The 13,731-nt window shown below is 37.5% G+C and overlaps 1 protein-coding gene across 2 annotated transcripts in view; it reads left to right on the forward strand.

The window, feature by feature from the left end:
• Positions 1–13,731, forward strand: part of LOC150090813 (bifunctional purine biosynthesis protein ATIC) — a 343,962-nt gene that overhangs the window by 258,124 nt on the left and 72,107 nt on the right. For both annotated transcript variants that reach the window (XM_090372983.1, XM_090372991.1), the window contains one exon: positions 9,355–9,483. In XM_090372983.1, the coding sequence (XP_090229109.1) occupies positions 9,355–9,483 (129 nt within the window). The remainder of the gene's footprint in view (positions 1–9,354; positions 9,484–13,731) is intronic.

The following is a 13,731-nucleotide window of genomic DNA, read 5'->3' on the forward strand; positions in this document are numbered from 1 at the left end:
ACTTGCAGAGACTGGCTAACTTACAGTGATGAAAATTTTATTAAAATCCTTGTAAAATAAATAAATCAACGAAATATGTCTGAATTAGTTGTTTGTTGATAAAACACCAAAAAGTGTTATTGACTTTTCACTTTATAAGACAGAGAAAAAATAATTTATTTTATAAATAAAAAAAGGCTTTCGGTGCAATAAAACGAGAGCATTTTATTTCCTGTAATTTCCTTTACAAACATTTACATCCAAATATTCTACTTTATTATCAAAATTACTGTAACTCACAGCGGAAACGGATACAAAATAGATTGTGACAATGACAAGTTTAATAATAGGAAATATACATAGATTAGATACATACAAACAAAAAGCTTTCGGTTGTTTTGTCAACCTTCCTCAGTTAAACTGACCATTATTCTTAACTGTCAGTTTAACTGATAATAATGTCTTTTGATAATAATGAATCCAGAGCGCACAGGCCTCTTTAATCATATTCTATTTTATATTAAAATCGAAAGTTGTATATCAAAAGTTATATTAAAATACATCGTATAGAAGTAGAAATAAAATATATAAATTCAGCATTTTATTGAATTTTGAAATATGAAATAATTTGTTTTTTGTAAACTAAAAATAATGTGAGCATTCTTCCATGTGAGCAATTTACTGCATAGGTATGTTTCTTGTGAGCATTTATGAGAGGGGTTTTTTCTGTTGGAATTTCTCCACTTGTTTTCAAAACCTGTGCTCTTGAACTTATTCCTGTTCTTTGCTACCTTTTTTCACTTTCTTATTCCAAAGGTATTTTTCATTCTGCTTGAAAATTTGCTCATATCCAGCAAGTTCCTATAAAGGTTGACAAATCCCTCCCATCCAATTATCCAATTATTGTCCCATTGCAATTACTTCTACTCTTAGCATAGGCACATGATACAAGAAAGCAAGCTTATATAGCATCAGCCAAAAAAAAAAAAAAAAAATCTAATTTCAACCATCAACTCACTCCAAATGTTTGTCTAGTTCTGCCTTAAATCTCTTTAAGCTATAAATTTCTACAACGACAGCATTAGCATTAGCATTAGCATTAGTAGAGGCATTTGATGCAAGAAAGCAAGCTTATGCAGCATCAGCCAAAAAAAAAAAAAAAAAAAAAAAAAAAAGTAAAATAAATAAATAAAAAAAAGAACCACTTCCACTTCACCCCTCTGTTCGTTCGAAATACCTGTCCAGCTGAGCCTTAAACTTATTTAGGCTATCAACTTCCACGACAAGGGATGGAAGTCTGTTCCACCCACCAACCACCCGCTGGCTAAAGGCAAATTTCCGCACATCTATCCTACATCTGTCTTTCCTCAATTTGAATTTATGCCCTCTCAGGTGATTTTTCTGAGCTAGAGGAAGAATCCCATCAGCATTGAGCATGCTCAAACCATTCAAGGCTTTGTACACCTCTATCAGATCACCCCGCTGGTGCCTAGTTTCCAGACACTGTAATTTGCAAAACTTAAGCCTTTCTTCGTAAGAGAACCCCTTTGTCCCATTCACCAATCTAGTTGCCCTTCTCTGTACTCGTTCCAGCAGCTCTACATCCTTCCTGAAATGAGGCCTCCAGGCCTGTATACAGTACTCTAGGTGTGGCCTGACCATTGCCTTATACAAGGGAATAATCACCTCCTTATCCCTGCTAGAAAAATTCCTATATATCATTGACAATACACCATGAGCTACTCTTGCAGCTCGTCTGCACTGCTCAGAGAACTTCATATCTGCCTGCACCACCACCCCCAGGTCCCTTTCATTCTCTACCACTGTCAGTGTAGTACCACAGAGTTGATACGTTGCTCTGGGGTTGCTGTTTCCCATATGTAGTACTTTACATTTGTCAATGTTAAACTTCATTTGCCACCTCGAAGCCCATCTGCTCAACCTTTCCAAATCCTGTTGCAGCAGCATAGTGTCAGTAGTGTCCTTGACAACCCTGCCAACCTTCTTATCGTCTGCAAACTTGGACATTAAGCCTGATATACCATCATCAATATCATTTATAAATACAGAAAACAATAAAGGCCCCAATACTGAACCCTGAGGGACTCCACTAATAACATTAGTCCACGATGAGCAGTGTCCATTGATTACCACTCTCTGTCTTCTCCCCCTCAACCACCCCTTTATCCATAGCAGCAACTTGCCTCCAATGCCACACTGCTCCAATTTGTGCAGCAGTCTTCCATGTGCAACAGTATCAAAAGCCTTTCTAAGATCCAAGTATATAATATCAAAGTTATTCCCTGCATCCAGTTCTTTTGTGACTGCATCATAGTATCCAATCAAATTGGTCAGGCAAGACTTCCCCTTAACAAAACCATGCTGTGTCCTAGCTATAACTGAAGTCTTGTCTAGATGATCCTGCAGTGCTTCTTTCACCAGTGCCTCCATTAATTTTCCGGGAACAGAAGTTAAACTCACAGGTCTATAATTACTTGTGTCAGCCTTTGATCCCCCTTTGTGAATTGGGGTCACATTTGCACATCTCCAGTCAATGGGTACCTCCCCTGAGTCCAATGAAGCTCTCATAATTATGGCTAAGGGTTTGCTTACCTCCTTTGCTGCCTCCTTTAATATAACTGGATAGATCCCATCCACCCCAGGTGCCTTTCTTGTGTTTATCTTCAACAATTTCTCCTCCACTTTGCTCTCAGTTATTACAAGATTCTCTAGCTTACTGCTAGAGTTGAATACACCTCTGGCATTCCCCTCGCTGAATAACTCCTCATGTGTGAATGTCGATGCAAAATATTCATTTAGTTTGTTAGCTACCCGAGCAGGGTCATCAACAGTTGACCCATCGATCTCAAGTGGACCAATCTGATTCATCCCCTTCCTTCTAGAGTTTACATAAGTAAAGAACTCTTTGCTGTTTTTCTTCGCATCCCTTGCCAAGGATCTCTCGTAATCTGCCTTCGCCTGCCTAACCTCCTTTGTAACTTGGTTACAGATCAACTTGTATCTATCATAGGCATCCGTGTCACGTGTTAATTTGTATGTATCCCATGCATTTTTCTTCTCTGCCATATGCCTCATTAGTTCATCTGACAACCATTTAGGCCTAAACCTTGAACAATATTTCTTAGTTGGTATGTAAAGCCTAGTAGCTTCCAAGATAAGTTCTTTGAATGCTTCCCATTTTGAATTTGCTGTTGGCAATATCATCAGTTGATCCCACTGTATAGAATTTAAATACTGTCTCAGTCCATTGTAGTCGCCTTTACGAAAGCAATACCCCTTCCCTTTACCCCTAATGGTAGTTACCTCTTTGAGTAACTCCCACTTCAGCACACTGTGATCACTGCCACCAAGTGGTTCATTTATCTGCAGATTCTTAATGCATGAAGAATCACTACTGATAATCAAATCAAGAGTATTACTCCCTCTAGTTGCCTCCCGAACATGCTGATGTAGAAAACAATCATCCAATAAATCCACAAAAGCCTTGCTACTGTGTGAGTGACCAGCCCCCAAATTCCAGTCAATATCTGGGAAATTAAAATCCCCCATTATAAGACTCTCTGATTTACTGGCCCACTCTATTTCTCCGAACAGTTTCTTATTATACTCATCAGAGTCATTAGGCCTATAGCACACTCCTACTCTCAATTTTGATCTCCCAATGCTTATGTCACACCAAACTGACTCGACACTGCACTGTCCAGCGATGTCGACTGGCTTCACTTCCTTGGATTTTATGTGTTTCTTAATTAATAGCATAACCCCTCCTCCCTTCCTATCCTGTCTATCCTTTCTGTACACATTGTACTCCCCAAATTCCAGTTCTGCATTTCTTATATCTGTGTGACACCACGTCTCTGAAATCCCCACAATATCTGCCTTTGATGTTTTGAGCAATACCTCAAATTCATCAAATTTATTTACTAAACTCCTAGCATTGGTGTACACACAAGTATACATGCACCTGTTCTTTCTCTTAGCTACCCTAACACAACCCATGTGTTTACTTGTACCCCAATGATTCCCAGCAGTCTCTGAAATATCCTGCATCTTATTTTCCAGGCTGCGGCTCATTCCAATAGAAGCAGTGCAAGAATCACTTTCACCTCTGCCAGTGGCTACTGTTAATCTATTAGTCCTTGTATCCCCCCAATCTAGCAGTTTTCCGACCCACCTAACATTGCCTCGATAGCATCAGCAAACATTCTTGCACCCTTTCTATTTAAGTGTATCCCATCCCTGTAGAAGCAGTCTCTCCTGTTAACAAGTGTATCCCATCCCTGTAGAAGCAGTCTCTCCTGTTAACAAGTACAGACAGGCTTGAAAAAATTCTCACCCCTTGAGCCCTGCACAATCTTTCCAGGGCCGAATTGATTGACAGGGCTCTCATCATATACTCCCTCCTATCGTGTCTGGGCAGAATTGCAGACACTTTCAATTTCAACCCTAATTCACGGCCTTTTTTTCATCAGTGACCTGTACTTGTCAAGTAATTCCGCCGGTCTCCTACTCCTTAATGTCATTAGTGCCAACGTGTACAACTATATCACCTTTTGTGCCCTTAAAAGATGATATCCGCTCTACAACGTCATCAACTTTTGCCCCTGGCAGACATACCCTGGTCCTGGACAGATGGAAGTTTGTTCCAGCAATCAATCACCCGCTAGCTAAAGGCACACTTCCCCACATCTATCGTAAACCGTCTTTCCTCAATTTCAATTTATGCCCTCTCAGGCGATTCTGAAGCAAGAGGAAGAATCTCATCTGCATTGAGCATGCTCAAACCATTCAAGGCTTTATACACCTCAATAAGATCACCTCGCAGGTGCCTAGTCACCAGACACTGTAATTTGCAAAACTTAAGCCTTCCTTCATAAGAGCAACCCTTTGTTCCAGTCACTAATCTTGTTTCCCTTCTCTGTACTCGTTCCAGCAGCTCTACATCTCTCTTAAAATGAGGCCTCCAGACCTGTAACACAGTACTCAAGGTGTGGCCTGACCATTGCCTTACACAAAGGGATAATCATCTCCTTATCCCTGCTAGAAAAATTCCTGTATATCATTGCAAGACACCATGAGCTACTTGTGCAGACTGTCAGCACTGCTTAGAAAACATCATATCTGACCTGCCACAATTACCCTCAGGTCCTTTTCATTCGCTACTACCGTCAGTGTAGTACCACACAGTCGATACGTTACTCTGGGGTTACTGCTTCCCCATATGTAGTACTTTACATTTGTCAATGTTAAACTTCAGTTTGCCACCTCTCAGCCCATCTGCTCAAGTGTACTGTCATTAGTGTCATTAAGAACCCTACCACCCTTTGTATCATCTGAAATGTAGACATTAAGCCTGATATACCATCACCAATATCATTAATAAATACAGAAAACAACAATGGACCCAACACTGAATCCTGGTGAACTCTACTAATAACATTAGTCCACGAAGAGCAGTATCCATTGATTACCATTCTCTGTCTTCTCCCACTCAACCATCTCTTTATCCATAGCAACAATTTGCCTCCAATGCTGCACTGCTCCAATTTGTGCAGCGGTCTTCCTTTCTAAGATCCAAATATATGATATCAAAGTTATTCCCTCCATTCAGTTGCTTTGTGACCACATCACAGTATCCAATCAAATTGGTCAGACAAGATTTCCCCTTAACAAACCCATGCTGTGTCCGAGCTATAACTGAAGTCTTGTCTAAATGATCCTGCAGTACTTCTTTAACCAGTTCCTCCATAATTTCACTGGAACTGAAGTTAAACTAACAGGTCTATAATTACTTGTGTTGCCCTTTGATCCTCCTTTGTGAATTGGGGTCATTTAAGCTATAAACTTCCACATTTGCACACCTCTAGTCCATGGGTACCTCCCCTCAGTTCAAGGAAGTTCTCAAAATTATGGCTAAGGGTTTGCTTACTTCCTTTGCTGCCTCCTTTAATATAACTGGATAGATCCCATCCACCCCAGGTGCCTTTCTTATGTTTATCTTCAACAATTTCTCCTCCAGTTTGCTCTCAGTTATTACAAAATCATACGGCCCACTGTCAAAGTTTAATACACCTCTGGCATTCCCCTCCCTGGTCAACTCATGTGGGAATGTAAATGTAGAATACTCATTTAGTTTGTTAGCTACCTGAGCAGGATCATCAACAGTTGAACCATCAATATGAAGTGGACCAATCTGATTCATTCCCTTCCTTCTAGAGTTTACATATACATATGTAAAGAACTCTTTGCTGTTTTTTGTTGCATCCTTTACCAAAGATTTCTCATAATCTGCCTTTGCCTGCCTAACCTCCTTTGTGACTTGGTTACAGACAAGCTTATATCTATCATAGGCTTCCGTGTCACCTGTTAATTTATATGTATCCCATGCATTTTTCACCTCTGCCACATGCTGATTAGTTCATCTGACATGCAAAGACCTAAACTTTGAACAATATTTCTTAATTGGTATGAAAACCTAGTACCTTCCAAGATTAATTCTTTGAATGCTTTCCATTTTGAATTTGCTGTTAATAACATCATCAGTTGGTGTAAAAACTGTCTCAGACCACAAAAGCAAATTTTCTTTGCTTTCGTAATTTTCTTTACGAAAGCAAAAACCCTCCTCATTTTCCCTGATGGTAGTTACTTCTTTGAGTAAATCCCACTTCTAAATAATTATAGACCTATTAGTTTAACTTCTGTTCCAGGGAAAATAATAGAGTCACTGGTTAAAGAGGTGATACAGGATCACTTAGACAAGACTGCAGTAATAGTTCAGAGACAGCATGGGTTTGTTAAGGGGAAGTCTTGTCTGACCAATTTGATTGGATACTATGATGTGGTCACAAAGGAACTGGATGCAAAAAATAATTTTGATACCATATACTTGGATTTCAGGAAAGCTTTTGATACTGTTGCACATGGAAGACTGCTATACAAATTGGAGCACTATGGCATTAAGGGCAAGTTGCTGCAATGGATAAAGGGATGGTTGAGTGGGGGATGGCAGAGAGTGGTAATAAATGGACACTGCTGTATGTGGACTACTGTTATTAGTGGAGTCTCACAGGGTTCGGTGCTGGGCCCATTGTTGTTTTGTGTATTTATCAATGATGTTGATGAAGGTATATATCAGGTTTAATGTCAGAGTTTGCAGATAATACAAAGGTTGGCAGGGTTGTTAATGACACTAAAGACAGTATGCTACTGCAACAGGATCTATAAAAGTTAAGCCGATGGACTGAGAGGTGGCAGCTGAAGTTTAACCTTGACAAATGCAAAGTACTGCATATGGGTAGCAGTAGCCCAAGAGAAACATACCAACTGTGTGGTACTACACTCAAAGAGGTGGAGAATGAAAAAGACTTGGGGATAATTGTGCAGTCAGATATGAAGTTCTTTGAGCAGTGCAGATAAGCAGATTTTGTCAATGATATATAGGAATTTTGCTAGCAGAGACAAGGAGGTGATTATCACTTTGTATAAGGCAGTGGTCCGGTCACACCTTGAGTACTGTGTACAGGTCAGGAGGCCTCATTTTGGGAAGGATGTAGAGTTGCTAGAACGAGTACAGAGAAGGCTACAAGATTGGTGAGAGGAACAAAGGGGTGCGCTTATAAAGAAAGGCTTATGTTCTGTAAGTTGCAGCATCTGGAGACTAGGCACCTGCGAGGTGACCTGATTAAGGTGTATAAGGCCTTGTATGGTTTGAGCAGGCTGAATGCTGAAGGGATACTTCTGCTTACTCAGACTAAGAACCTGAGCGGGCAGCATAGATTCAAATTGAGGAAAGACAGTTGAGCAGATTTGCAGAAGTTTGCCATTAGCCAGCAGGTAGATTGCTGGAACAGACTTCCATCTGTTGTTGTGGAAGTTGATAGCTTAAATAAATTTAAGGTTGAACTAGATAAATATTTGGAGTGACCAGATGGGCGAAATGGGAAGGAAGGGTTTTTTTTGGCTGATGCTGTCTTGCCTTGCCTTGCCTTGCTTTCTTGCATTATATGCCTCAACATAATGCTAACTACCATTAAACGATTCAAAGAGATTGGCCGTTTAAAAGAAACCATAATCAGGACAAAAGCATTTAATGATAGAAACACAAAATAAGACCATAGCACTGATTTCTAAATGCAATCAATCACTTCCTGCACTAGAAATATGATCTAAGTTCAGTCAGAGTAACTCTCATGTCTACATCCACTGTAAAACTTTGTCTTAAACAAGCAGGACTTTATAGTTGTGCAGTGGTCTGAAAACCTGTATTAAAACCAGAAAATTGAAAGAAATGGTTGGCTTTGGCTAACATCCATCAATGTTAGACAAGTGAAGAATGGAAACACATGCTGTGGAGATGAATCCAAATTTGAAAATTTTCAATCCAAGCATAGAGTTTACGTGAGATGATAAATTGAAGAAAAAATGATGCCACATTGTTTAGTACCTGCAGTCAAGCATGTTGGTGGTTCCATCATGATCTGGGGTTGCTCCTGTTTTTCTGGAGTGGATAACATTGTCAGAATTGAAGGAATTTTAAGAAAAGAAAGTTATAGAAACATTCTTGAACATAATGCAGTATCCTCTGGACTTCAACTTCGTGGAATAAATTTTATATTACAACTAGACAATGAGCCGAAGCACAGCTCTAAGTCATGCAGGGACTCTAGCAACTAAACAATAGAAAGGGGTATTGCAAATTATAGTGGGCCACCCCAACGGCTAACTTAAACCCAATAGAGCTTTTATGAGATCATCTAGACCCTCAAGTCGGTGAAGTCTGCCCATCTTCACAAAATTTATGGGGAACCTTGCCAATCACTTAGAATGATCTTAGTACACCATTAAAATTAATCACTAGAATGCTTCATCTGTGTACAGCAGTGATACAATCTCATGGAGGATATTTTGATGAAAAATCAGTATAATTGTTAATATTATAATTCATTATTATTATTTTTTTTTTACTGTAAATTTTTAAAAGCTTAATAAATAATCCTAAAATGCTTTGTAGTGTGTTGCTTTTTTTTATATTAAACCTTATATTGTTCATAGCTAATTTCAAAAAAAATAACAAAAACTGTTGTCATATTCTGTGATTTTAGTTGGGGGATGGGAATGTACTTCAAACATGCATGAACTAACTCACATATTTCAGATTGATCCATGGCAGAGTAACATGATATACTCCCAAACCAAATATTACTGATTTGTATCAGTTATTTTGCAGACTATTGCACTTTTGTTACATATTTTAACTTTTGTTTATCATTGTAGTAAAATTATGTTAAAGATATTTGTTGTATTATGTAGTTATAATAGATGGAGGGAATTTTTTTTTTTTTTTTTTTTTTTCAGATGGATACAAACTACAAGCCTGCAGAATTAGAATCAAGAACATTATTTGGTTTAACCATGGAGCAGAAGCGTAATGATGCAGTTATTGACAGTCATTTGCTTTCAAATATTGTGTCCGAAAGGAAAGAGGTAAATTAAGTTGATGTAGAGATATTATTTAAATAAGTTCAATTTTCTTTATTTAAATATACACTATACACTCATTCATTATCGAAATGGAAACATTTAATAATATTATTGTTGATCACTCCTGTATGCAGCAATGACTTTTTCCCACTGTAGCATGCATTCCATGAGATGATGAAATGCTACCTAAGGATGCATTTCATGGTAGGGCTGTGGAATACAGTAATCCCCCACTATTTGCGGTATCTGTATTCGTGGTCGCTGATTTAATATAAAATGAAACCTAAAAAAATGTGAATTTTAAAGCGCCGTGAACATTTTTCGCCATAAAAAAGCACGGGCGTGGCTAAAATCATCTTTCCCGGTCAAAACAGCGCTCAGTGGGTGGGAGGAGAGGGGTGACAAAATCGCGAGCGTGGATGTTTCTCGCTAATCCTTGTTCAGTATGTGTTATGCACTTGTCATGGAAGGTTTCGTCGTTTGCTTTTAATTTATATGCTTATAAATTGAATAAATTTATCAATTTATAAATTGATATGCTTACAAAAGTGATAAATCTACCGTTTTGCAGTGTAAAACAGACTTGTTCGAGTGTGTTAACGGAAGAAAGTGACTTTATTGTGGACAAGTTCTTTCTAACTCGTACAAAAATATGGCTACCAATAACAAGGGAAATGTGAAAATATCAAAGAAGGTGATGACATTAGCGAATAAAATTGAGTTATTAGACAAAATTTCTAATGGTGAAAGTGTCTCCTGAGTGGCAAAACATTATAAAATCAATGAGTCAACGGTACAATCAATCAAAAAATCGGAAGAAAAAATCCGCCGTAGTGTCCGTGAAAACGCTTCAAAAATTTGCTCTGTAACTTTTGATGTTAAATTAGAAAAAAATGGAAAAAGCTTTAAATCTGTGGATAGAAGACTGAACTCAAAATAAAATTCCATTAAGTTCACTTATCATTTGTGAAAAGGCAAAACTCCTTTATCAACATTTTAGCGAAACTGGTGATAGCACTGGCGGGATAAGTTTTCTAGCTAGCAAAGGCGCCGGTTTGAAAGATTTGTTTGAAATTTCTAATAAATATTATATTTAATATTAAATTGTTTCTTATTTTCATTTCGATGCCATATGCTTGCATATCACTATGTACTGTCTATGTACGTAGTCATATTATGAAGGTACATATAATACATACATAGACAAAATTTTAGACTAGTTTTTCTTATATATTTCATACTTTGGAACGGAACCTCTTTATTACTATGGGAGCCATAATTCAGTATTTGTGTTTTCAGTATTCACGGCATTTCTCAGGAACGTAACCCCCACGAATACCGGGGGTTTACTGTATCTCGAACTGTGGGACTTCAGATCATGGTAGATTTGTGCTTCAAATTTGTGTGGTATATCATTTGTGTGGTATATCATTAAATACTATTCTCTAACCCAGTGATGTATGGTTTATTTGAATTTTGACACAGATTATTCAAAATATGGCTACAATGAAATTTGAAGTCTGAATTGGGTCCTATGATTTGTGAATACAGGCATACCTCGAATAACGAATAGGATGCGTTCCACGAAATTACTTCGTTAAGCGAAACTTCGTTTTCAGAGGTAAAAATACTATGGCCAGAATAGGGATACGTTCCTATGTAAAGAAAATGAAAAGCTTTTTTTTCGAACAAAGAAAAGTTTTATTAAATAAACATTCAACTTACATACAAAGTGAAATCACATTTTAAAATATGAGTCTAAAGTTGATTGCTTATGCTTTTTTTCTCTTTCATTTAACAATTCCCTATACGGAGTTATTGCATTTAACACTGATCGCTTAACAATAAAACTTCTTCCTAAATCAGGATCATTTTCACTAAAAAAATTTAAACGTTTTCAATGTCATTTAAGCAGCTTTTTAAATCTTTGTTTGTTAACACTTTTTCGGCAGGAACTTCTTTAACTTCGTCTTCATTATCTTTGTCTTCGTTGCTAACAAGGTTTTCTAAATCTTCCACTGAAAAACCATCATCTTCTGCATTCAATAAATTTCTAACATCCTCTTCATCGACATTTTCGAAACCTATTGATTGAGCCATCTGGATAACTTCATTTCTAATTTCTTGGATGCTATTTTCTTCTTCTAGTACAACTTCTGGCCATATTTTGCGCCAAACTCCATTTAAGCATTTCTTAGTGACTTCTTTCCAAGAACTATCAATGTTTTCAATTGCCTTTTTAATGGTGTAGTTTTTCCAAAAAGTTTTAACTGTCATTTCCTCTTTATCCTCTAGTGCAGTTAAATTGCTTAATGTTCGACGCAGATAATAAGCTTTAAATGATGCTATCACTCCCTGATCCAATGGTTGAATCAGAGAAGTTGTGTTTGCTGGAAGAAACACAACTTTGACAGGAATGCATGTGTCCAACGTGTTAAGATCAGTAGGATGTCCCGGAGCATTGGCTAACAACAAAAGAGCTTTTTCTTCAAAGTTGTTTTTTTGACAATACCGTTTTACTTCAGGACAAAAGTGGTTAACAAACCAATCAGTAAATAACTCCTTGGTAACCCACGCTTTTCTGTTTGCTTTCCATATTACAGGTAAATTCATTTTTATGTTACCTTTTAACGCCCTCGGATTTTCTGAATGGTAAACTAATAACAATTTTAATTTATAATCGCCAGAGGCATTTGATCGAAAGAGTAACATTAAACGGTCTTTAGCTGCTTTGAACCCAGCAGCTGGTTTTTCTTCAATAGAAATGAAACTTTTTGTTGGTGGCCGTTTCCAAAACAAACCGCTTTCGTCAACACTGAACACCAAATTTGGTGGAAAATTTTCACGTTCAATTATTTCCTTTAGTTTTTCTGAAAACTTATTTGCGGCTTCTCCTGTTAATTTTACACTATGAACCCTGGCCCGTTTTTTAAATTTCTCGAACCAACCACGAGAAGCCCAAAAGGTTTCCGTAATTTCGTCAGTTTGTTTAGATTTCAGGTGATTAAACTGGAATATTTTTTTTATGTTAAATGGGGCTTGAAATTGCGGACTTCGTTATCAGAGGTAACGTTAACCGAGGTATGCCTGTAGTTTGTCTAATTTGAAAAGACTACTGTAACTAACTACGGGCAAACACCATTATAATGAAATTGAATGGAACTTTAATGAAAATTTGCTATTTTTTTGTGTCATTTTATAGGCTGGTAGTTTATTTGGTAAATAATGTTTCTTTTTCTTTACTGAGAGCATTACAAAATTCAGTGCATGTATAAATTATTGAATGGAACTGAATTTTATCTGCTATCAGAGCTTGTTCTCTCACTGAATCTGCTACAGCATATAACCACCCACCCATAGCATACATTAGCGCTTATTGCACAAATTTTGATGCAATAGGCTGTTGAACTGATTCTCCACTGGAAAGACTATTGTGGATTTATTGGATGACTGTTTTCTACAGCAACATGTTCAAGAGGCAACCAGAGGGAGTAATTCTCTTGATTTCATTATCAGCAGTGGTTATTCATGGATTAAGAATTTGCAGATAAAGGAACCACTGGGTGACAGTGATCACAATGTACTGATGTGGGAATTACTTAAAGATGTAACTATAATCAAGGCTAAAGGCTTTTGATCAAGGCTTTTGATTTCGTAAATGTGACTGCAGAGATCTCAAACCGTTTTTAAATTCTGTACAGTGGGATCAACTGATGATGTTACCAATGTTGAATTTTAAATGGGAAGTGCTCAGGGACTTAATTTTGGAGGCTACTAGGCTTTTCATTCCAACTAAGAAATACTGTTCAAAGTTTAGGCCTAAATGGATGTCAGATGAATTAATGAAGCACGTGGCAGAGAAGAAAAATGTATGGGTTGCCTATAAAGCATCAGTTGACTCAAAAGCCTATGGCAGGTATAAACTAGTCTGTAATGAAGTCACAAGGAGGTTAGGCAGGCGAAGGCAGATTGCAAAAAATCTTTGGCAAAGGATGCAAAGAAAAATAGCAAAGAGTTCTTTACTTATGTAAACTCTAGAAGGAAAGGGATGAATCAGATTGGACCACTTAACACACATGGGTTGACTATTGATGATCATGCTCAGGTAGCTGATAGACTGAATGAGTATTCTGCATCTACATTCACACATGAGGAGTTATTCAATGAGGGGAGTGCCAGAAGTTTATCAAACGCTAACAGGAGCTAAGTGATTTTTTAATAACTGAGAACAAAGTGGAGGAGAAATTGTTG

This window comes from Mastigoproctus giganteus, chromosome 1 (genome assembly GCF_048544385.1).
Source record: "Mastigoproctus giganteus isolate SK-2022 chromosome 1, ASM4854438v1, whole genome shotgun sequence".
NCBI lineage: Eukaryota > Metazoa > Arthropoda > Arachnida > Uropygi > Thelyphonidae > Mastigoproctus > Mastigoproctus giganteus.